This window comes from Haplochromis burtoni, unplaced genomic scaffold (genome assembly GCF_018398535.1).
Source record: "Haplochromis burtoni strain Fernald_Lab_line unplaced genomic scaffold, NCSU_Asbu1 Contig_357, whole genome shotgun sequence".
NCBI classification, from domain to species: Eukaryota; Metazoa; Chordata; class Actinopteri; order Cichliformes; family Cichlidae; genus Haplochromis; species Haplochromis burtoni.
In genome coordinates, this window is record NW_024582718.1 from 377,193 (window position 1) to 403,630 (window position 26,438).

At 38.2% G+C, this 26,438-nt stretch overlaps 1 protein-coding gene across 1 annotated transcript in view; it reads left to right on the forward strand.

The window, feature by feature from the left end:
• The window catches only part of LOC102293344 (vesicle-associated membrane protein-associated protein B/C), a 21,454-nt gene extending 6,249 nt beyond the window's left edge, over positions 1–15,205 (forward strand). The window contains exons 2-6 of the mRNA XM_005943245.3: positions 947–1,099; positions 7,207–7,310; positions 9,959–10,039; positions 10,833–11,009; positions 12,598–15,205. Of these exons, the coding sequence (XP_005943307.1) occupies positions 947–1,099; positions 7,207–7,310; positions 9,959–10,039; positions 10,833–11,009; positions 12,598–12,753 (671 nt within the window). The 3' untranslated portion in view covers positions 12,754–15,205. The remainder of the gene's footprint in view (positions 1–946; positions 1,100–7,206; positions 7,311–9,958; positions 10,040–10,832; positions 11,010–12,597) is intronic.
• The last annotated feature ends 11,233 nt before the right edge of the window (positions 15,206–26,438 follow it).

The window sequence follows — 26,438 nt, forward strand, 5'->3', positions numbered from 1 at the left end:
TGACTTCATTTTACTTGAATAGCCTTGAATTTAATGTTGTTAAGCAGAAAAGGGAAAGTGTGTAGCTCTGCAATCCAAAGGAATATTTTAAAAACTTCTTCCATGCTTCTATTATAACGGTTATAGAGTAGTCCATTTCAGACTTGTTCACACTCTGTGTAGTCACTTTAGTTTAGCCTGATGAATTGAATGGGCAGTTATTTACACATCTGTGCAAGCTAATGTCACACAGATTTTGTATGGCTTTGTTAGGCAAGATTTATATTTATGTATGATTTATTTTGTATGTACAGCGTACCTTTCAGTTTTCTATTAATTGAATAATTGTTTTTCTTAACCATGAGGGCAGTGTAGATAAGCTCCATTAGTTTAATTGGCATGAAAACTATTTTTATTCCGATTATGTCAGGTCAAATGAAAAAGCCTTTACATTTCATGCAGCCGATTTGTTGCATCACATTAGACTTTGATAGACCACATTCGAATGTCTCACACATACTCACAGCCATTTTCCTCTATTATTTACTTTGTTTGAAAAGGGTGCAGTCAGCTTGTTCTTGTTTGTATGTACAGTGTAAATGTGCTTCTTGGCAAAATCTTTGGTAAATATTTATCAAAGAATAAATTGGTTTGTAAATTCATAGTACAAGGTAGTGCAACTTCTCAGTCAAGTGAAACTCCCACACTTGCTCCTGCGTTGATGTGCCAGTTTAAGAAAATTACATTTAAATGATTGTTTCTCAGAAACAGTCACATTATAGTGTCTGTTATCATGTTTTTTCCTCACACTGTTGCTTCTTCTGTGCAGTTGATGTATCTTTATCACTTGGCTCATTTGATTTCATTAACAAGTTGCTTTCTCATTGTCCTTATTTATCCAAAGACAGACTTGTCAGTCTTGTCAACACCAGTTTTTAAGTGTCCACTGTGTTTACTTTCCGCACAGGTCCATTCTCAGACGTGGTCACCACAAATCTCAAGCTCTCCAACCCTACAGACAGGAATGTGTGCTTTAAGGTGAAGACGACAGCGCCGCGTCGGTACTGTGTGCGGCCAAACAGCGGAATCATCGATGCAGGCACCTCAATCAATGTCTCAGGTAAGGATTCAGGGAAGTAGGACTGAGTCAAGTTTATTCACTCGCTGCTTAAAATGGGGTTAGGGTTAGCCTGTGATAAAATGACATGTTAGATCATCTGTCTCAAGTCTTTTAATGGATTGAACAATCATTGCTGCTTATGTGTGAACTATACTGCTGGTCTGTATACATCTGGGAATAATTGGGATCATTATTCTTTCAACAGAGCACCTAGTAAGTTGGGATGGATGATTCTTATACTTCTTAAGAAGGATAGACTTTATACACGGTAACTTACAGAACTCATTGGTTGTCAAGTCAGTATGAAGACAGTGTTATCCATATAATATATAAAGAGATTTGTTCTTGTTACATGAATTTAAAACTGCAACTGCGTGGTATTCCTCCCTCCTCCTTCCATTTTGAAGAAAGCAGGTACTGGCTAATGTTTCCATGTGTTCACCGTCTGTCATTTACAGTCCCAGACTCATTTTACAGTGCACCCTATCTGGTGTCAACAACTGCAGACTGTGTCAGTGGTGCCTGCAGTCAGCAGTGACAAACCAACTGAGTCCGCTCTGTCTGTTTCCTTCATTTTCCAGCCTTGTTAGACTGAGAAGGGTCACAGGTTAGAGCCTGAAAATGAGTTTGCTTCTCTGAGAACGTACTCACAGTGGCAGCTGTATAGGTATAGTCTGTGGTTACTTTAAGTCCTATGTCTTTAGGGAGTACTCAGGCTGTATTGAAGCAGGGTGTTTAACAGGATAGAACTGAGGCTGTATTGCAGGACATGTGGCTTTAAAAAAAGAAAAAGAAAAGTTGAACACATGCGTTCTTTCAATGAAAAGCGGAGGATTATTTAAGATCTTACATACATATTGTAAATTGATGAAAATTTTTTTCATCACTTTACATTTTGGATTATTTTTTTTCTTTTTTTCATTAGTATGTGGTTGTGTAGAGTACTAAATGATAGCTCTGTGGCTCTCCTGTTGGTTTGACATCTTTTATCACTGCAAGTGCCCATTAGCACAGTGCTGGTTTTGGCCAGTGCACTTTAATCTCCATTTCATTTTGGCACACAGAACACCACTTAATACATATGTTCTTTATTTATAGTTAAAAAAAAAGACTTAACTAAATATTGCTCAGTAAACAATGCATGCTAATTAAGACTAATTTACATGCCTTGTTGTGACTTAATACTAAAGGCAAAAAATGAACTACTATCAACAGATGTCATAGGTGCTTAATCCAATGTACAATCCATCTACAGTACATTTAGAAGCATTTCCTTTCTGAAAATAAGAACACAAACATCCTGCAAATTTTAACATTTCCATATATGCTATTTACAAGGTTAGTAGTTTGATTTATCTATTTGAAAGAAGAGACTATTTTTTTTACTTTTTAACCTCCTGATTTATTACTGTGAATTTAAGTATACGTTAGTAGTGTTGGTTCACCCTAAAACACTGATTTCATTTCTTTAAATGAAACTCAGCATTGACTGAGACAGCCGTAATATTACAGAATAGTTTGAAATATAACTTCTGGAGTTTTGCGAGCAGTTGTTAGCTGAATGTTGACATTTTCAAAGGGGTATGAATAAGCATAAGCCACAGTTCACAGTTTTCAGTAATTTTGAGGTGGTGGTATTACAGCCATGCACCAGCACAGGCAGCAATGAGCAATATGGCTGTTGAACTCAAGAAATTCAAAAAATGAAAAACAATTAAACCTCAACTTTCAGATTTTATGCTTTGTAAACCTCGAGATTAGAACCGTCGAGTTTTGTGTAATAAAAAAATATAAAGAAGAGTTTTGTTTATTTTAAAGAAAGCTTCATGTCAGTGTGTTTCCTTCCTGGTCTTAAAAGCTCTCTGAAACACTGGACTGTTTAAGAAGTCGAAATAAACACTGCAAGTTGCTATACCAACATTACTAATAAGAATAAACTTTTCTGTATACTGAATGCATGAAAGGTCTCTCCCAAAATAACTTGCCAGTATCTGCACTGGCGATATGACCAAAATCTCATATCCCGATATAAGAATTCTATCGTCCGATAACGATATAAATCACACAAATGTATCATTTTCTGTAAATTCTGTGAATCTCGGGCAGCTCGACTTGTGGGAAGTGTTTCCAGCTACACGTCATGTAGCTGGAGTAGAGTGTTTTAACCGATATATGAAACTATACATTTTTAGACATAAGTTGTAACGGCCGCCGTTTTCTTTGTGAGTATTTATTACACGGCGTGCTGCGGGGAAAAGCCTGTTCTAACGTTTGAGTCTAAGGTTTATTTTTTAGCACCTGGCGGCTCTTTTTTACTTCTCATCCGTAAATGATCTGCTCTTTCACGTGATTCAGTTTATTTTTGAAAAGTCTCAACAGGATCTTGAGCTTTATTGTGAAAGGTTTATGTGGAACATAAACAAGCGGACACGCGATGCTGTTACCGTCGTTTTTGGTAACCACAACGCATAAAAACAGGCGCTTGTCCGTCCGTAGTGTGGTTATATAAAATATAAGAGAAAGAGAGAACTTTAAGAAATTAATATAGCCACTACAGTGACCATCAAAACGATGAAAAAATATTGCCGTAAAGAGTTTATTTTGCGACACCACAAAACAAACGATAGCGTAAAATGAAACTATAGATGTTTTTTATATCGTCATCTGATATATCGTTATATCGAACAGCCCTAATCTGCACTGAGGGACGAACTCAAACATTTCGTTCGTGTCACACTCCTATAGCCTCTGTTTAAGAGGATTGCAAGTCATCTGTAACTTGTTTCAGTCCAGTTTGTCTCGTATTTCCAGGATGTGCACAATAGTTGCACAGACATCCTTGTGTACCACTGCATACCTACAAACCCATGATTTGCCATTTGTTGGCTTAGCAGTGGACTCGCAGTGCTTTTTGAAGCTCAGCTTTGCTGTAACTGTATATGTTGAATGTAGCTACAACCACAGGAATGTTTCTGGTCTTGATTGGTGTTATGTAGCAGTATCCAGTGGAAAAATATCTGGCATAAATGTTTAAAAAATCCTCGAGTCCACAAATATTGAGCTTGTTGTGGGAATATGTCAGAAGTTCTCCTGACATACTGGGGACAGAAAAGCAAAATACCTTCCCACAGTAAAACAAATAACAGTTTTGTTGTCGCTGCTGTCCGAATTGGTTTCATTAGATTGTCTTGTTCTCGTTTCCTCCATGCCTGTGTTATGACAGGACATGAAACTGAGTCTCCAGTCAAGTTCTCATTCATTCAGTAGTGACACATGGGTTTGAGCGTTTATGGCTGTGATCTTTTCTAATATTCACATTAGCTTGTTACCTACCAAGAGTCTTGTAATTGAAGTTGGACTCTAAATAGAAGCTGATTCCATGAAATATGTGGTGGATTGAAGTGCTGCTAATGTTGGGATATTTCTCGCTGTGATATACACATGGTGGTGTAGTCGGTTACTTTTTCCTTTTGAAATATATTAAATAAGATGGACCCAAGAGAGCACAATCAGGAGTAAGAGCCTGCTAACCTGAGAAGTCTGAATAAATATACATATTTATTTATATTTTATGTGAGTTTCATCTTATATGCTGGTAAATTTTCCCTCTTGGCTTCTTTCTTCACAACCCCCCCAACTTAGTTCTCTTCCTCACTCCCACGCTCCCACACCATATTGTCTCACTATGTTTGGTGATCTTTGACAAGGTCTTTGTGTTGACTAATACTGAACAAAGTGGCCAGGGAGTGCCCTGTGACGTATCAGGCTTCTCTTAATGAGATTGTAAAAGGTTGCTGTTATAGGTAGAGGGCGTAGTAATGAGCTTTTATGATCATATATCTTGTTTCATATCATATTGTTTTAATAATGTTGTTGGATTCACCTCATTTATCGTCATAATTTTTTGATCATTGCTGTGCTTAAACTTGGATATAATCCTCTATTCTTCTGGCCCACCTTCTGTTACTTAATCTTTGTTTTATTGCCAGACAGCTCTTTTTGTTTCTGTTTTCTTTTTTTTAAACTGTTGTATGCTGCAGATAATCCACTTTTTAAGGGGCCAGAGAAGTCTAGTATATTACACACTTACCGAAACTTACTGGCTTTTCTGCTTTTTTTTTGAATAGCATATTTGTAGACTAAGACCAACAAATACATTTTACAGCAGATGAATGAGTAAATCCCACTATAGTTGATCTCCAGGGCCTGCTTTACAGGAGCCAGTAGTTGCTTGTAACTCTGGTGTGAGCTGGTTTTCTCAGAGGACACAATTAATTAGTGACAGGAGAAATTTCTTTTAACCACCTCTTTTAACTTTCACCTCTCTAATGGTTACATTCATCATCAACAAACAGGCTGGCGATTACCCTTCTGTTTGACCGTGTTGATTACAATTAGCCTCTTTGAGTTTTATAAATTATTGCCCAGTGTGAAGAATACTAAATCATGCCATTAGCAGAAGTAGCTCTTGGTGTAAAGGTGTAATCAAAGGGGGTAGATCAAAGATGGTTTAAATCACTTTTTCTCCTACTGAGGCTGTGCTTTTTTCCATCTCAAGCTTTGACTCAGGATCATTTAATGTTATTCAGCGTTGCTTAAAGAACTTGCAAGCTTTCCTGACTCTATTTTCTTGTATTGTCCCCTTGGACCCAAGGTAGATGGCTGTGCAAATTGAGTCTGACTGAAACAGGACGTTCTCAATCTGTTCATGCCGTCTGTTTCTGATTTGCAATATTGAGCTACACTGATTGCTGTAATGGTGCACTACATCACTGAGGTTTTTCACTCTAGGGAGACTGGGGATGTGCCACATCTGAACACTGCCCTGATAGCTAGGCTGTTTGTTTCTAGGAAAAACCAAAGAATCATGCTGGCATTGTACTGATTTAAAAACATCTTTCAATTATATTGTGATTTAAAACCTGTAGTCAAAGGAGTAAAACATTTTCCATCAATAGCCATCTTCATCCTCTCTGCAATTCAGTCCCCTATACTAACATAAGAAAGGGATTGCTGTATATCATTGTTACAGCTCCTCTCAGTGACTGGAATAACATCAAATGAGCCACGAGTGGCTGTGAGGACTGATGTGGTGATGGGCTAAAGGAGTATTCCAGCTCCACACCTGCTTTCTGTTAGACTGATATGTAATGTTAAAGAAGAAAAAGACAGAGTTGGATGCTGTTAGAAAAATTACCCCTGAGGATTTTTGTAGATCTGTCAGTGTTTCGCCGTCATGGTAACATGAAGAAATCCTCTTTAGCCCCCCCCCCCTTTTTTTTTTCTTCATCATGGGCAAACTCAGACACCCTTTGCTCAGCCTGACAAATACACGAGATGCACAAGTATATAACTGTCAGTGCGCCCCAGGGCAGCTGTGGCTACAATGTAGCTTGCTATCGCCAGTGTGTGAATGTGTGTGTGAATGGGTGGATGACTGAATGTAGTGTAAAGCGCTTTGGGGTCCTATGGACTAGAAAAGCGCTATACAAATGCAGGCCATTTACCATTTACCATAAAAACTCAACGTTTTCTCTCTAAGCTGGGGACTGAACATTAGTTTAGACAGAAAACGTAACAAAGTTGGGAACCAAAATTTTATTTATTTATTTTATTGCCATGTTTCACTCACAAATCATAATCTCTTCCTACCTGTCTGCGGAAGTTCCTGCACGTGATTCAAACAAGAGATGTGTTTTCCCAGCTCCCTTGGGGATGGGAAGTGGCAGTGAGGTTTTTAAAAATGGGGAAATAAAACTGAGGTCTTCGCGACAAAATGAAACGATAGTATTCTTTTTGGGGATTTCCTGGGGTCTGGGCTGGAGCTTTGGTAACTTATCCAAATTTTTCCTTCTATAAATAATAATTCTTTCTTTACTGTTGTAAAATTTTTTCCTTTCTTTGCTTTCACATGCGCGTTAATTGCAAGCACCTTTTTAAACAGCATTTTCTTCTTTTTCCTTTTTATTTATTTAGTTTATTGATACTAGAGAGTCTTATAATTACAAGACAGTACAATTTAAAGAAAATATTCAGAAACAATTTTTGGAAGCAGACTAAATGTTTTTACTTTCTGTGCTGACATTAACTTTCTGTTTGTATTTCAGTTATGCTGCAGCCTTTTGACTATGACCCCAATGAGAAGAGCAAACACAAGTTCATGGTTCAGTCAATGCTAGCACCTCCTGACATGACTGACATGGAGGGAGTGGTGAGTGTGTCTCATTGTTCATAGCTTTTAGCATGTGCTTATTTGTACGTGCATGCTTTAAAACAGAAATACTTTGTACATAGATGCATTACAGTTATGCATATATAGGCATGTGATAGGATTAACCTCTTCCAAATATATCTGTTAAAATAAATGAGTCCTAAATTCAACATATGACACATTACACCATATCATTATTTAACTAAAACTAAACCAAAATGCAGAAGCAGTGTGTGAAAAACTAAGTACACACTTACTACTTTCATATGAATTTAGAGGGTAAGTAGCAGCCAGCTGTTTGCTAGTCAAATGCACTTGATTAACTGACTGTTATCGAGTGTGACCACATCTATAAAAGCAGGAGTTTTGGCAGTTTGCTGGTCAGCACAATGCTAGGGAGGAACAACCTGCACAAAACGTCATTTGGTGATAACCAAAGCATATCAGCACAAACACGTCATATCAACCTTCAGCCATAGTGGGGCAAGGGTTATAATTTGGACTTGTATTGTAACCACAGGACCTGTGTACTTTGCAGTCATTGAGTTAACTATGAACCTCTCTGTATACCAAAGTATTCCAGAGTCAAATGTGCGTCCAACAGCTTGGACAATGATCCCAAGCACAGCAGTAAATCCATGAAATAATGGCTGGATCATTGGAAAACCTTGATTCTTTTCTTTTTCAGTCAAAGTCCAGATCTCTGACTGAGTGAAATGTTGTGGCAGAACCTTAAATGCCTGCAAACCTCAATGAACTGAAGCAATGTTGGAATAAAAAATGGACCAACATTCCTCTACAACTATCTGAGTGACTGATGGTGTCAATGAATGCTGAAGGTTATTGCTGCCAAATGTGGATCAACATCATGGGGTGTAATTAGTTTTTGACACACTGGTTCTACATTTTAGCTTGATTTGTGTTAAATAGTGACACAGTGTAATGTGACGCTTGTGCCTGTGTTGAGTTTGTATTCAAATAATTCTAAAACCTAGTAACATTTTAGTTTTTTATTATGTCCTAAAACCTTAGAAGGTGTACTTTTTTCACATAACTGTGCATACATTAAATTTTACTGTGAAGGAAGAGGCTGTTAACTACGCCTTTCCCACACTTAATGCAAGCCTGTGCTGCAGTGCTGGCACGCAGCAACAAAACACATTTAGCACAGTTTAGTCATAACATCATGTGTGGTCTGAGAGACATCTTTGTGATGACTGGCCCACATTTAAACACCTACATACTTGTGTAGCTATCTCATTAATATGACAACAGGCATCTTGCGAATTTGTTTTAATGTAGTGACACACATGAAAATGCATAGAATCAACAAGAGGGACGGTTACAATAGACATGCTGTATTAGATCAGAGCTTGAACTTTGGTGGGGTTTTGTGGGTTTTTGTGCAAGGTTGTGGCTGTAACACAAGTTAGATGTGAAAGCAGATTTTTAAGGTGGGGGTTGTAAGAAGAGCACAAGTCCTGTTGGTGACATGCTTCTGTCAGTTGTTTGTTTGAAACAATATGTGGAGTCAGTGAACAATGGACAGACTACTCTCATAATGGTCCAGTTGTTGGTGAAAATATGTAAGATGACCCTAAGCATACTTGATATTTAAAACCAGGCTGAGTCAGTATTGGATAAAGCAGTACTCAGAGATGCTTTGCCATACCTGGAAATTCCACACACTTTATCTAATCCCAAGAGAAGTGTAACTCCATTTGGTATGATATTTAAACTTGGGGAACCTGGGATTATATGCTTGCTTGGAAATATTTTGAAGTTTTACCCGTCTGAGAATCTTTAAAGCACTAACATATTCTAAAAGATAACTCAAACAATGCGAAGACTTGGAAAACAAAACATGCATATGTGGTTATTGCCTAAAATGGACCATCAAGTTTCTCAAATTCTACCAAAACCTAGTTTAGCAAGGGCACATTGGCAAAGCTCAAAGTGTGTTACTGTAACACACATGACAGCACTCTCTTTTGTCTAAATTAAATTATTATTCAATTTACTCTGAATAGTAATTGCATAATTATTCAGGCTAAATTCCTGGTTTTAATAAAACATGGAAAGAAAGCTGTGCCGACAGAATACATAAAATGATTAAAGAGAAATTACTTCATCTGAGTGCTCTTAAAGATTGAAGAGCCAATTAATAAATACAGTGCTATATTCCAAGGACACATGCAGTTTATGACCCTTATCTTTGAAAACCCAAATTAATTCACAAGGACATTTTGTGTTAATGTCCACTTATTTGTGTATTTCTTTCTTTCTTTTTTGCAACTCTGTCTTGAACCAAAGAGAGATTTAAACAAATTATTAATAAAGAATCAAGAATTATTTATTTGGCTGTTTAGCTACAATAAAAATGTCTTTATGGAGATGCAGAATTTAATTAAATTTTTTTCCAAAAAGAGTGGAAATACTGTATGGCAATCTCACCTATTAAAACACACACGCACACAAAACCTATACATCTTGTTTTCTTTTCATCTAGCAGCTAGCTGACTTTATTTTACTCTGTTGCTCTTTTTCTGTTTTTATTCACACCATATTTAAAAAATATATATATACTTGTTTATTAGTGAGGGACATCAATGCATGTTGTCCATATCTTTTTCTTTCTACCTTTCTAGTGGAAGGAGGCTAAACCAGAGGAGCTGATGGACTCCAAGCTGAGGTGTGTTTTTGAGATGCCGACGGAGAACGAAAAAACGGTATGCACACAGACCTATCCCCTTTTCTTACTATGCATGTGCGTTTGTCTCCTGCAGATGTGATATCAGAAACAGTTATGTTTTTATCATGTTTTTTATTATTCTCTAAGTGACTGTAATTAGCCCAAGCAAGAGTATCTATCAGTCTTCATCTCTTTTTTTTCTTTTTGCTCTCTTTTACCACCCCGGGTTTGTTCTTTTTATCGAGCCGCTTATGTTTGAACATTTTTGTAGCATTTCCCTCCTCCTCATCATCTTCTCCATCTTGTCCCACTTTCCTCTACATCTCTCTTCCTGCCTCAGCTGCACTCATAGCCATCAACAGCCCTTCAGAGACTCTCACATGTGGTTTATTGTTGTTGTGATTCCTCTCAGACCTCATATTCCGCTCAGCTGCAGAGACATTATTTCGTCATAATATGAGCTGAGAGAAAAGGGACCTGTGGTAGTTGTTTTCAATTCATTATGAGCTGAGAAATACATACACATGTCTCCCAGTTGGCTCTGTACACCGCAGAGTCCGTTATGGAGAGATAATGCTGATAGAAACCAGCTTGATCCATTTACAAAAGGCACCCCTGCGTGAACTCTCAGACTGGAGAGGAGGTTTTGTGTGTGCGTGTGCGTGTGTGTGTGTGTGTGTGTGTGTGTATATAGAGCAAGTCCCAAAATGTAAACACAAAGTTGTACCTGTGTGCCAGCAAAGACATCATACAGAATCACCATGGAGATATTTTAGCATCAACAGTCAACTTACTGCATTACAACTTTTCTCTCTGTAACCCACTTACAGCATGATATGGAGTCCAACAAGATGATGTCGTCCAGCTCGCTGAAGTCCGAGTCCTCGCTGCCTGTGAAGTCAATGAGCTCCACCCTTGATGATGGGGAAGTAAAGAAGATCATGGAGGAGTGCAAGAGGCTGCAGATGGAGGCTCAGAGGCTACGGGAAGAAAACAAACAGATCAAAGTGAGTAAAATGACTCAAGACTGTAGACTTCAAAGACACAGGTCTTTATACAGATATTAGGGGCTGCAAAGGCTTTACTGAAGGGAATCAGTTGGTAGTAATTCCAGTTTGTCATTTCAAGCTCAACACTTTCCAGCGTGTTAGAGTGTTACAGTACAAAATGTTACATGTCTTTATATTTTGCTGCCAAAGAGCCAAACAATATTTATTATAGTGGTCTTGAGTGAGTTCTCCAGGCTTTCTGGTATTTCAAAGTTTTTGTTTGGACATTGGCTGCCTTTTCCAGTCCTTGTACCTCACCATTTTGATCCCAATCCCACACACTGCACAAGTTTCAGTATGTCCAATTTTCCTAGCAAAATATGATTGGTGAATAATGGAGAGTGGCTCAAGACTTTTGCACGGCTCACAAAAATATAATTTTAGCCGTGGCTCAAGTGGGACATCCTCTAATCACAGGGTTGGTTTAATCCCCCTGCTCCATATGTGCCACGTGCCCCCTAGATTTATGGACTGAATAATTTCCCACAGAGTTAACATATGTAAACGTGTAACTACAAATAGTTTCTTTAAAAATAATTTCCTAAGTCTTGTAAAACGAAGAGGGACAAACAGGTCCAGCTTCACATAAAGACTCTTGGGCATTGTCAACTTACAGAATATAATTATTTGTAGGTTTGGTATTAGAGCTTAATCGGGCCAATGGAAATATTTTGCTTTGAGGCTTGACTCAAAAGCAGAAAGTGATATTCTGCTGATTAAACAAAGAAAACCATCTCAGTCATCAAAATTAGCAGATGACATCACTGAACATCATGAATCACCTCTGTGTTGATTATTTTTTTGTACTGATTGATAGCTGATTGATGTTTACAATCAAGATAAGCTAATTAAGTAGAAGTGTTTAGTCACACAAAGCAGTGTCCTCCACCCAGGCCAGTAACTCACAATTAAGGTTTGCATGGAGTACAGCTGCTGATATCTTTAATCGGTAGCAGACCTCAGGGTTTAAAGCTTGTAAGCTCGCAATTTTGCAAATCAATGAGTATGCCATCAGTCACTAGCATCATTGGTTTCAAATTAGTTTTTGTAAAGGTTCGGTTCAAAATCACACACACACACGCACACACGCCTACGCTACAGACGTCCAAGAGTGAGTTGTCCTCCCTTCAAACACCACCGCCTCCTCCCCTTTAAGTTCTTGCCAGAGGCAGAACGACTGTTGGCTGCTCCTGCGGCTGAGATTAAACTAACAGAGAGCCCCCCCCACCCGCTGCTGGGAAATGAAGTGTGTTAAACCCTGGCGCCTTGTGCGGTCCTCTGGGGGTTTGGGTCAGATGAGCATTTAAGCAGATCCGATTTCTCTGAGCTAATAAATAAATACTCTTATCTTATTAACTGATTGACAAACCAACCATTTCTTAACCCTTTGTTGTCCTTTCTTATTTCTCGTTTCCACATTCCTTTTTCTTTATTTCACTCACTCATCACTGCTTCCCTGTCATTCCCTTCCCACACACATCCTTTCATCATTTCATATTTATTCCTTTCACTCCCCTTTTTTCCCTTTCCCGTGTCCCCAATTCAGGAGGATGATGGTCTGCGGATGAGGAAGAGTAACATCATGTCACCTCAGCACCCCTCAGTCGCGATGAAGAAAGAGGAAGGGATGAGCGCCCGTACGGTGGCCCTCATTGTGCTCTTCTTTGTGATGGGCATCATTGTGGGGAAGTTGGTCTTGTAGAGCACAGTGCAGTTCGGTCGGCCGCAGCATGGGGATGAAAACAAACACTGGATTTGGAATTTTGGATTATAAAACGCCATATGTGCTGGGTAGGGGGTGGTACTAGTTTTGATTCAGTCTCATTTATGTAAAATAATTCAAAAGGTAATGTATGAGGAAAAAAAATGAAGAAAAAAACAACTTGTCATGTTATGAACAAACCTACTGTTACAGGTCTTGCCTCTACGTAATCATCACATAGTCATTCTGGCTCTCTTCCCAAAGTTTCACATAATAGAGTTGACTGGTTCTGTGGGTGGGAGAATGATGGAAACATGAATTAACACTTGTGATTCAGACCAGTGGATTTTCTAGCACTGGCGAAGTAGTGTTGGTGCGATTGAGTCAGTTTGCAGTCGTGCAAATGTCATTCTAGTGTATTGATGTTTCTTTTTCTAAGCGACGGAGGCCAGAGCCAATGTATATGAATACAAAATCACCCCACTGTACAGTATATCCAGGTGTTCCTTCCAGCGAAACCCCCTTTAAGGAAGGGATTTACCAGAGAGATGATCCACACAGTTGGGGGTTTTACACACACACACAGGGCTATCTCCTCCAATCAGAGGCTTTGTAAAATCAGCTCGTCTTTGATTGTATGACAACTTTGAGCAGTGTATGAAACACTATGCCGTAGGTGTTTTCTTTCCTCATGACCTTTTTTTCTTTTCACTCTACTGTATTTCCCTCACTTGTCACTCACTGCTCACTGCATCCTCCGACTGTCAGAGGGGGATGTGTTTGATTGCATGCGTTCACACGGAGTGTTGCATCTGGACTTTTGAATCTAAATTAGCTGCTTTTTATAATGGTGATAATATAATGTCATTTGGCTGTAGGTTTGCACAACTACATTTCTGATTTTTTTCTTTTGTGTTTTGTTGCATTTTTATGATTTTATTTTGAGTAATTTTGTTTTGTCGTTAGGTTTGATGCATTTAAGAATATTGCAGCTACCTGAAATGAGGATTAGATCAGTTGTGTAAATCCAGATGAAAGTCTTGCCTTGTGACCTGTTGGGGTGCAAGTTATTCTCAGGCCAAGTTGGAGGTGTATTATGTACAGACGCACATACACAAAGCATGCGTGCACATAATGAGAAACCATAAAACTAAAAGACGGTGCATGAAGGAGGAGTGGTTTTATGTCACTGACAGCAGCAAACCACGTTAAGGTCCTCTTGCAATGTCCAAACACATTAAGCTTTGTCCTTTCCAGCTCTTTTCATTCTCTCATATTGTCCTTTAACCATACATTTGTTTATTTGGGGCAAATGTATGTCAGAGATCAGCCGAGTGTTTTAAGCTGCCTAAACCTGCTTCCCCAGTTGATGAGTTTCTTTGCTTACTCACGCTCTGCAGGTCTCTGTTCAGTTTTTTTGGGGTGTTTGTTGAGCATTTTTCTGTCACTTAAAATGTTAAATCCTCACTGCATTTGAAGTTGTGTTCATTTTAATGCACTAAAGGTTACGAGTGTTTCTCCTTTGAACTTCCTGCCTCACACGATGCTTTCTTTGGTTGTTTTTTCCATGAAGTGAAAGGTGGGAAAGTATACAGTCAGCTACAGCCTTGAGGGGACCACATGATGACAATGTACTGTTTCCACAACCTTCAGAAATAATAATAATAATAAAAAAGAAACATAAAGCATTCTCAAATTGTTTCAGCTCCAAATTTGCATATAACACGGGAGAGCGTTTGTTATTCTGCTCTGCATTAAAAAAAACAAACAGCTGGTCATATTTTGTATCCCACTTTCAGTAAACTGTTGAACAGACGCAGGAGTCCACTCCCCTTTGCTGAAAGATATCTACGGTTAATTTAGCTGGCGGGTAAGCGTTTAAACAAACACGTGTATGTTTCGACTGTATCTCTATGAAGTCGGTGGGTTGAGGATGACTTGCTGCTTAAAGGGAGGGCAAAGCGAACCTAAAACTAGTCTCATCTTGGGTTATCAGACCTGGGTCATACAGTGCTTGCAGAAAATTGTTCTTGTTTAGTGAATCCTGACTGGAGTATCAGAACCTTTTTACACAAGAAAAATACCCTAAAACATCAGAATAATCCATTTATGTGACTGAAAATGTAACTTTACCACTGCCCCTGGTGCAGTAAACTCCATCAATTTGCTACTTCATGGTGGATTATACAAACAAAAATGATTATGTGTGAACACTAATCAATCCAGGCCTGGTCGTAAAACACATGACACTGATCTGTCCTGGAGCCTGACCATCACCGTGATCAATGTAAGCAGTTAAGAAACTGTTTTGTATGTATATAAATAAATAAGTCTATCTGAGAAAAAGATTGATATTCCTAGTCAAGTAGTCTCTCTGGTGTATAAAAATAACCCAACCTGGTTGGACTATGTAGCATCTTAATAAATTAAATGAATAAAGCCCCTAAATCACTGTGTGGCGTTATTTCCTGTTACGTATGAAAGGCTACAGTGTGACCATCATTATACACATGTGGCATTTTAAAAATATTTATTCTTTTAAAGTGTCTTTAAAATCAGGGATGGGATTGTGGTAACATTTTAGGGTGGGAAAATATGTTTGAAATAAAGATATTTGGTCTGGAGATGACAAATTAATCTACTGCTCCTTACAAAACTGGGAAGACTCTACTACTAACAGACAATGCTTAAAAAAAAACATTTTGATAGAGACTTTTTCTTCTTCTTTTGTAATTCTCTGACATTCTCAAATCTCGTCACAACCTGGTTGTTAAACATTACCCACAGTGCAACTTAAATGGTAAATAGACTGATGGTCGTAGTGCAGTTTGCTCTAAATAAGCACTCAATGCACTTTTTACTACAAGACCGATTCACCCAGTCTCTCACAGACAGCAATTTAATCCAGCGGTGGGCTATAAATTTCCCCAAAGGGCCATGTGAAAAACTGCTTATAAAGGGGTAAAATTAATATTGAGCAGAACTGAGGTCAGCTTATTGTTATGGCCCTCCATAACAGTTCCAGTTTCTCGTGGCCCCTTGGAAAAATTGATTGCTCACCTCTGTTCTATAACTAAGCACCTTGAATCGGGAGCAAAATATCAGGTTTAGTATCGAGGACACTTCGCCATGCAACTGGAGGAGCTGGGGATCCATCAGCACTATAGGCAGAGATTACTTACAAGCTGAAGTAGCCTTAGGGAAGGATAAGAATGAGCCTGTCTAGGTCTTGTAATCTAATTTCCCCTTAATTATTAAAGCATTTATATGATTATAAAAGGCTCTGTTATTCCATGTTATCTTAACCAGCACCGATTAATACTATTTGAGGGGAAAACAAGGTGATGAAGAATGAAAAAGGATTTTAAATGGTAGAATTATGCCAAGCACTTCCCAGTGAGATTTACTGAGAAAGGTTTTGGTACTTACTGACTCTCTTATCCTCAGAGTCCCGATCTTTCTTTAACCCCAGAGAGACCTGCACATAATAGAACTATAGTAATGTTAAGAGCCTGGCTTTTTTTTCCCAACACTAGCTGCACAGTATGCATGTCCAGAGTCTGATCTTGTCCTGTCCAGCTAGACGTCGATAGCATCTTTGTTGGGATTGGAAAACAGGCTGAAAATCGATCACTGTGCAGCAGGCAGGTTTTTAACCCAGAATCTTTGAGGAGTCAGGAAACACTTTTAACATTAGCTTCCTGGGTTTTTCAAACATTGCAGGATATTTATATTACAGAGAAACCGATCTTTATCACTGTGACTTAAGTGGACTAATGCAGATGCATTAGAGGGACTTATAGCTTATATTCAGTAATGCTTTAACTCATAGCTAGACACTTGTCTTAAATGGGTCGCATTGTATATGAAAGTAAATTCAGAAGAGTTTATTCATTTGTTGTAATAACTGGACTGATGTGAGGACAGCTCATCAATAAAAGATGGCTGTAGATGTGCTGTATGACTGCTGCTCTCAACAAAACCAGACCTGCTGCCACTGACAGCCGAGGCTCCGCTGGCTTTTTAGTTGCTTCTGCTTTGCTTGATTTGGCAGCACCACAATTTGCAGTGGGATAAGAGTGTTAACATATATAGCTGCAGGGAAATTAATTACCCCTCGGATTTCTGTTGCTGCTGCTGTGTTGCGGAGTAAAATAAAATCCGGGGTGATTCATCCCGTGTTATTGTATCGGTAACAACTTGACAGTTTTTCTGTCTGCACGTCGTGGATGGATGCAGCGGAGTGTTCACCTGAGCCCAGTAGCTCCTGGGCTGTTTGGTTTGGCCACAGCAATACGCAGCTTCAGGCTCAATAGTGGAAACCAACCAATATTAATTCACAATTTTTCATTTAAGTTGGGAAATAATCTATTCCCAAGGTAAATCGTGAAGGGGTGTTTTAAAAATGCTGAAAGGATTAAAATTACAAGGTCTGCTACTTACCTGAAGAAAAGGTCTGAGGCAACAACTGTAAGATACCAGTTACCCAACAAATATTCAAGTAATTCATTTGGCCAAGAAATGGAATGTGTAACACTTTCAGAACCACAGCTTTTCATCTGAACATGATGTTTTAAACCCATGAACATCCAGGAGGAGCTCATACTCATGGTGAGGCATCTGTTATTCTGTCTGTTCACATTCACAACCGGTCCTCGTCCAGTGGTCATGATAATAATGAGTAATGGTCAGAATTTAATGAAACATGCATACAGTGATCACCTAATGGGTTTTCACAAGCATTTTACTCAAGGTCAAGGTCACGTTTAGTATTTTCAATTTGAGTGGCATTACTCTGTCCACTCTGTGCAATACGGCCAGCCAGCAACAACAAACCTATCACTTTCTCTTTGTACTTCACACATCATAATAACCTGTGAACTGTGATGGATTGTGACCCAGATGAGCTATGATGTCATTGACATTCTGGTTTCTCTGAATTAAACCAGATGTAATCTGTTATTTTGTAATCTTTGAAAGAAATAGATGGATTCTGTTACCTTTTGGTACAAAGGTTTCAAAGCTTTCAGACTCACTTTCCAGTCTTTTAAAAAAATTATTATCAGTTAATGTGTCACCTGATGACGTAGCCGCCATCACTCCATCATCATTTAATGCAGAGTGGTGTCAATCTTGGCATGTATTACTGAGTACGTGGATTTCCCAAAATGTCAAATTATTGCATCAAGAGTGCAAAATTCATTTCAAATCCTGCTTCCAACTAGCGTTCAGCCTGATTAGCTTTAGCCCTTTCCCTCTGTGCTGCATGAGTAGCCTTCCTATAAGTGTGTATTTGTTTTTTGTTTTTTCTGACCTCATCAAAACTCTGTAACCCTTTTCTATAATTGCACAGAAATGTTTGTTCACGACTCATATAAAAGGAAGTCCATTCTGAGGTCTAGGATTCGAAATAGACGAAGAGATAAAAACTCTATATTTAAAAACCTTTTAAAGGTCTGTGACCCTGAGCAGAGGTAATCCATCACTGTCTGTAATATGCTTCTAAAACAACTCATGCATACAGAGTCTTATTAATAAGGAATTCGGGTAAAGTTACATTAACACGGATCAAACCTAAATCATGCACACATCTGTATATCTCACCATTCAAATCAACAATCCAGCGACCTGAACAGTGTTCACAGAAGGGCTGTTAAGAAACACTTGATACATGTAAGAAAGTAACGCATTAGTCCCTCTTCTTTGACTTTATATGAAACTGTCTGGATCTGTCCGTTCTTATTATCCATTTTAAACATTAAAAAATGCAACCCGGCTCTGATTGATCTATATCCAGCCTGCCTTGCATCCCGCCCCCCATCCCCACATACACACACCGTTGTTTCACTAGGTCTGTTCTTCATAGACCGCTATACAGAAAACTCAGTGTCTGCCTGCACTTTGAAGTTTGAAAAATACCTAAAATGTTTAATTATACATCACCTTGACACCTCTTTTTATGGTCTTAACTATGAGCCATAATTTCATTACGCATCCATTAAAGTGCACAATAAAAACGGTCCATCTTTTACTTCATTGAAACATTTTTGGCTTGTTTAAATATGTCCTTAATTTATTTTCCTTCTCAAAGTTTTGTGAGTGAAATAAAATACTCCTCATGGCATAGCTGCTTGGCACATAAGTAAGCCAAATTTCATGCAAATTTTCTATTTACAAGAGGTCTCTGTAAGACCTCGGGGGGCCTGAATGGTTTGAAAAATAATTGGCAGAAAGGTTGGATCCAGGACAACTGGCAGTGAGTGATGCAGTCTGGAAGAACTGGCCTGTGGCAGATCCATCCAACACACACCCTTTCAATCATTTGTGTGATCTTAACCTTAGAACAGAAACATGACCCGATTTAACAAGCCACCAGGACTGACAGATAGTCCAGAGGGGAGCGCTTCTGTCAAAATGAGTCCCAGAGGCAGCAAATATGCTAGAAATGTATCTCAAACTGGATGCTGTGAGTTACTGTTCATCTGTAATGATTTTATGTGGCAAAGGAGAATGAATCATGGGTTTTCTTTCTGCTTTTTTCCCGGGGATCTGCTGTGACCTGGAGCGGCGAAGAGTTGTGTATTTCCTATTTTCCAATTTCCTTGTGTCTCTTCATACTTGAGTTCCACATTATTTCACAGAGACATATCGTGCTTTTTACAGCTAAAGTCACTTTAAAAAAATGACATCACTGATTATTAGAAGTTCTACAAATAAATGATTTCCCCACTGAACTCCTTTGAAGGTTTTATTGAAAATATATGACACAAAGTTTTGTAAACAACTATTGCACACAGAAGGCAATGTCTTTTTTTCATCCATCCATCCATCCATCCCTCCCACCTCCAATTTTGGGACAGCTGTCACTTTTAATTGTTCCATTTCTAACTACAAAACTAGAATTTATACTGAATTTGCATAACCACCTCATTTACTTTACTCTAAAGGGACTCTAAGGGAACCTATGGACTGAACTATCTATATGTAAATAATTGTGAGTGAAGCTGTGAAAACTAGCTCCACCTTGATGGAGTAAAATGCAGCTTGCACACACTGAACTAGTACATTAAAGAGTTGCACTGAAACACACTTGAGATATTGTGTTTTACTTAATATTTAAGTTTAAACTACTTTATACCTACTTTTGCATGTGATAGCTGTAGGTCTATTATTGGTTACTTAAAGATGGCTTTTAAGCTGGTAAAATTATATATTAAACTGCCTAAAAGTATGAAGGGCAGTTAAATAGTCCCAACAATACATTTTTCATACTCATTAAGAGATCATTAAGATAGCATATACAACACTCTCTGGTGCCAGTATTCCTGAAGAATCAATATTTTTGAGCCTTAAAGTACATTTTTCTGGGAAAACTCCAGTATTCCTCTTGAAGTACAGGACATTTTTCAAACTACAACACTCCTCACACAACTTACTAGTGTACACTTTTACTCATAGCTTATTTTTCTGCTTATACATATATAATATAACACATATTATACATACACTGTTACTTAAATGGGATTTTGAACAGGAGACTTTGTATAAGTTAAAAGCCTAAAAGTCTTCCACCACTGTTTTAGTGATAGATGAAGAATTCATTTTATGAAAGTAAAAAAAAAAGAAAATTACGTGCTGGAATGAGGTGCTGGATCTGTTCAGAGGTTGGTTAAGTATATGAGCATGAGGTCATGACAAAAAAGGAGCCCGCTCTTTGTTTGGCATGAGATCAAGCAGGAAAAGTGCAGTCGCTGCCCCATGTTACAGCACTGTGGGCAGAGACACAAAGCCTTGTTGTGCAGTAGGACACGTTTCTCAATAGAAACCCATTTGTTTCAACTGAGCCAGCCAACTTATGGCTGATGATATCTTTTATGAAACAGCTGCAGCTCATATTCTTATAGAAATAATGGGATTTTCTTAACAGACCCTGAAATTTGAATGAGTGAGCGAGGTTGGAAGTCGTCCATACTACTGCAGTGATGTCATCTCAATTACGTGTGTATATCTGTGTGTGTGTGTGTGTGTGTGTGTGTGTGTGTGTGTGTGTGTTCATTTTTATGGGAAAGCAGGAGATGGGAGAAAAAAAACATACCTCTCCTGTATTTCTAATGAATCTCTGTCCAAAAGCAGCACTGTGTCTTTCTTTTACCAGAACATTTGTCAGACTAAACCACCAAACTGTTTGTGGTCTGGAAACTTGGTTTAGCTGAAAGGAAACTCCTTAGGGTTTGTTTTGTTTTGTTTCTTCTTTTTTTTAAATTTCTTTTTTTTTTTTTTACAGTCTATAGGAACATTCTTAAAATTGTATTCCAAGGTCAGCTTGTCAGAAAAAAGTCTAACAGCAAAGTAAAGAAATTGATTTCTTAAATAAAAGCTAAAACATTGCATGTGCTATGTTGCAGAAGTCCATGGGAATGCAGCTAAACTGCACAGGTGGTAAATTGGCTACTTTTTCTTGACTGTTACACTGGGCCCTAATTAAGAGGCTCATTGTTACATTTTGTTGGTGACTGACAGATTTTTGGACATCTTTTCTAGTCTGGAAAATGTCAAGTGAAGGAATTTTGGCCAGTTTTCTTATGCATGACCACTGTGTCCCTTAATACTTGTGTTTCTTTCACTTGGTTGCCTTTTAGAAAATTAAGCAATACAATTTTTTTTGGTATGAACTGAATAGTTTGACAGTTTGATAAATAGTCTATGTGTATTCAGTTTCTTGTGAGAGCCAAATAAAAGAAACAGGTTGCCTAACTTAGTTTCTTTTCAGTTACAAGCAAATAATCTGTATAATGCTGTTCCCTATTTTTATTTGTTTTGCTAAGCTAAGCTAAACTACTTAGTCAACTGTTCTGAAAGTAAATATGTGTACATTTAACTTTTCATGTGTTTTTTCCTTTTGGATTTTGACAATTAATAAATGTGCATTATTTAGGAGACTATTTGCTAGATCTGTTACAGTAAATTTAGATTTGATAAACAAAATAAAGATAGCCTTGCCCAAGTTTTGCAAATTAAACAAATGAAGTATCCTTATTCTGTAGTGAGTTTTTCTGTCAATAGAAAAGAGGCAACCTAAAGGAGTCGAGAAATAAAGCTGCTATAGAAGTGCCAAAAACTCCAGGTCCTAAAATAGCATGTGAGATTGGTTCTAAAAACAAACCAGTCCCCACTGACTCTTGCTTTGAAATATCCAGCCTAACCCCCGTACACCTTAATGTCTGACTTTGCAGAAGAAATGCTACATATTTATAGCCTAATAAAATAAGCCTCTTTAGCTTTACTTCATGTAGTAGTCCATATTATCTGAATGCAGCAGCTGTCTACAGTATCTGGGCAAGAAAGGCAAGTCCTGCTTGCCCAGTGCTCAGATAAAACCAAAAGGAAAGCAGACTCTCTCCTTACATTTCGGAGAGTATTTTATGTCATAACCACCTCTCAATGCCTGTCTGCAACATCCTTTAAATGACTTTCATCCTTTACCTACAGATGGCTGTTGTTTCAGGAAGGAAGCTTAACCTTGCTTGACTCTGATTCCACTTAAATCTGCAATTGTAGCACATTAGCAAGGCCTTAATGATGGAGATGGGATGTCTGCTCCCAGCATGTCTGGTTTAATAAAACTGACAGGTGCTGAACAGGTGCAGGCAAAACCATAACTTTAGGATAAATGTTACTAAGAATTTACTTGTTTGGCTCAGTGTAGTTGTTTTGCCAATGCATCACCTTCATATTTTAATCCACCTGTAGATATAAACAGCTCGCCATGTCACATAGTGCTCAAACCTTTTAATTTAGCTGTTCCATGCAAAAGGCATGGTTGCTGGTAGCCCTGGTTTATTTTTATTTACATTTTGTTTTGTGGTTCCAAATTAGACTCTTGTTAAATATCAGTGTGCACTGTCGATGCACTTTGCTAACCAAGTTGACTCGGTAGAATAGGTATCATTCTTTTGCACTATATTCCAGGAATATAAATTACTTAATTAATTAAAAGATGACTGTTTTTCTGAGTGTTTTCAGTGTTTTTCTCTACCTAAACAGCCAGTCTCTTTGTTTCCTCTGTGATAGGCATACAGACATTTCCCCTATGCAATACTCTAGAAGAAAACATTCTTTATAAATTAATTCTAAAAATCCAAAAATATCTGCTGAGGTAAAATTTATAAACACTGATAATTCTAGGTAGTGACTAAGAGGGTTCTTAGTCTTCTTCTAACTAACTGAGCTGGCTGTGTTTCTTATCTTTTCCTCAATCATTGCCTTTAATAATCTGCTGGGCCTGATTACTAACAGGCTGGCCTTGCATGTCTTTCTGCCTTCACTGCATGGTGCACTAACAAAAACCACAAACAGACCCCAGGCCAGCCATCAAAAGCAAGCAAAAACCGACATTGATGTGTGTGGTTACTCCTAGATTCACTAAAAGTTTGATTTGTCTAGGTTCAAAATTGTTTTAATGAAAGATTCTGCATGTTATTGTGCAGATAAATGCCACTCATTTACTTCCAGTTTTTTCTTTCAGTCAGTTTTTGGGTCTTTTTTTGTGATGGCTCTGGGAGGTTACAGACCTATATTCTCCATTCAAGCCTGAAGGATGACCTCATGGGACTAGCAGCTGCCATCATCGTCCTTGCAGGAGTTAATAAGAACAGTATGCAGTCTCTGGAAAAAAAGACAGTCTTCTTTCTTTCTTTCTTTCTTTCTTTCTTTCTTTCTTTCTTTCTTTCTTTCTTTCTTTCTTTAAATTCCAGGAGATGACCACTTTGGCTTCATTATTCATTTATAAATGTATTTCTTTTATGATTTATTTTTTTCATAAATACCCTTTTAATGTACTTAACAACAGTTCCCAGTTTTAAAGCTGGATCACAGCAGAAAGCCTGTGCTGAAGAACGAGCTGAAGCTGAGTAATACTTTCTATAATGTTTGGTGCTCATTTCTTATAATACAGACTGACAGATATTGTGTAAAAGAGTGTAGTGGATCACAAAAACCACATGATGCATTCATGCATAGCTGATTGGCTGTTATGTTATATTTAAAGCGCTTAAGGATTAGCAATGCTGATGCTGTGCAAGACTTCTATACTGGCTCTAATGGCTGACTCTTGTAAAGTAGCCTTTATTTATCTCTACGCAGCCCTTGCTTTATTTTCAGTTTCATTTATTGGTTTACTCTTGTGTTTGTTTGTGCTTATCTTTGTTTTGTGTTTTTAGTGCTTTATGGAGTGCATGACTTAGCCTTCCTCTTTGATACTGCCTAGTATGTTGGTCTGTTTTCTACTTACTTGTATGTGGGAAAGTTCAGTGAAGATATTGACCCTCTAAAAAAGCTTTACAAATGCACCAAATAAAAGATGGTCACAATGCTTGGCTTTCTGTTGAACAAAGTAGATAAACTAGCAGTTAGAAAATCTTACTTCCAAAAACTCAAAGAATAGTTAACATTAGATTAGGTGGCCAAAAGCACAATGTTCCTCTGTGCCAGTGTGTTGATGGGTAACCCTTTGCTAACAAGTTCATCCCCTTGATATGTTGTTTTCACCCGATCTGGCAATTTAGGGGTGGTACAGGCTGCTTTATTTTCTAATAACCTTATTAGCGAGGAATCTTGCACAACGTAAGTCCCAGATATGCCTAATTCTTCCTCGCCACTATCACTGTTATGCAGGTGTTGATAGACCTGTGTACATGTGCAGAGTCTTCAGTTTAACAAATTGCAAAAAAAGACATATGTTTACAACAGTTTAGATTTTTTTGTGCACTTGTTTAATCATTTTAGCATCAGCAACGTGCAGCAGCAGTTAACGTTAATAGAATGAATGCAAAAACAAAAGAAAAACTGTTTTATTGATTCGGAGTTTAACAACTAGAAAAGCAGTGAAAGTTGCTTCATAAGACCTGCACAGGTCAATTAAGATTTAACTTACAGTGTCTGAAAGTGCATTATATTCTTATTCAGGTGTTGGTGAATCTGGATTATTGGACTTTGAGGATATGAGATGAAGCCAGAGAAGAAAAAAAGTTTCTCGTTGTTTATTATGCATTTAAAAAGAAAACTGAAGAATTCAAGTGTTCAGTAGATAAAGGTCCAGACACTGGTGATGAGTTTGGATGATATTCTGCACTATGCTGAGCTGAGGTGCTTGAAGTCATTAGACACAGTTGTCAGGGTTTTACAAATGGACGACATCTCCAGCGCTTCACTGACTTCAGTCACAACACTGAATATCTGGAGCTATATATAAAAAATATTCCTCTGCTGTCTCCTGCTGTTGCTCCTCTTGGCTCATTTAATGTCAAAGCGGCTGAAAAATCTGTTTTCTTGGCTGAAGGCTGTGCATCCAATCTGATATCCTTCTGTGTTTGCAGCAGTTTGACCTGCACTGGAATGTTTGCGGAGTAATGTGTGAGCCATATGACTATCAAACGCTCACCCACTTTGTGGGCTTTGAATCAGACCACAGTATGAACACCAGAGAACAAATTCAGTTAATCCTTGCCTGAATTTTCTGTTTGCTTCTTGAGATAAAACAACAGCTTGGGAATGCTGCAAGTAAACTTTTACTTTTTACATGCGCCAGTTCATCCATCGTATACTTTGGTCCATGCTAACATATTTTAACAACTTTTGGACAGATTGCGAGTCTGCAGATTTGTGGTCCCCTGAGGATAGAAACCTACTTACACTGATTTTAACATTACATAGCACTACCATAAGGTTTGTGTTTTAGACTTGCATACCTATCTCAACAAATGTCGGATGGACAAGCATGAAATCTGGAACAGACTTTCTCCAGTACAGGACTCTAAACTGACTGTACTGTTTGCTTGAAGTAAAAGCTACACTTATTCCTGATCTCAGAGGTTCGGCAGCAAGTCTACCTAAGGTGTGGCAGATGGTCCCTGAGCCTGGTTGCATTGGTAGGTGTCCATTCTCCATGTAACAAGTCATTCAGTGCTTTCTGTAAGTGCCAAGTTGAGTCGCCTGCTCCACATTCACAGGTTGATATCTGCCTACCCAGTAAATCATGTGGCCCATGTACTGAAGGCTCATGTCCTTTCTCAGGCGGTCTGATTTGAGTCTACCCACCAGCCATTTGCTGCATGCCATTTCCCTTTAGTCTGCTCTTTCTGTCAAACAAAGTCTTAAAACACTGAGGTCTAGGCTGCTCTATGCAAATAAACACTGTCCAGCCAAAAATAGCTGTTGTTGATCTAAAACGAAGACAGATTCAGCGAATGCATGCCTTATTTTTCTGCCTCAAATGTCGTCAGAAACACATTTCTTGTAATACTTTTTTAAATTTAAGTTAATATTTCATCCAGTTAGGTGCAGCACAGTGGGCGAACAAAGAAGGAGCACAAATCTCAGTTATCTGTGGTCACTGTCAGTGTTGGGAAGCTGTCTGATATTTTACATACAAAAACACCTCTCTCTGGACACGTTCCACGAGTTTTTTCCACACTGCTCCATTGTCCTTGCTCTTTGGGGATTCTTAGATTTCTTTCTCTAATATTATGAGGTCTTTACCTTGCAATATCAAGTGCCTTTAGATGACTATTTCTGTAATGTAGAAATGTAACATAAATCAAGTTTAGTTAAAATAAACTGAATTTATAGAGCACCCCACATAACTTTTGTCTCGATGATATGAACGATGAAAAAGAATCTCACAAAAA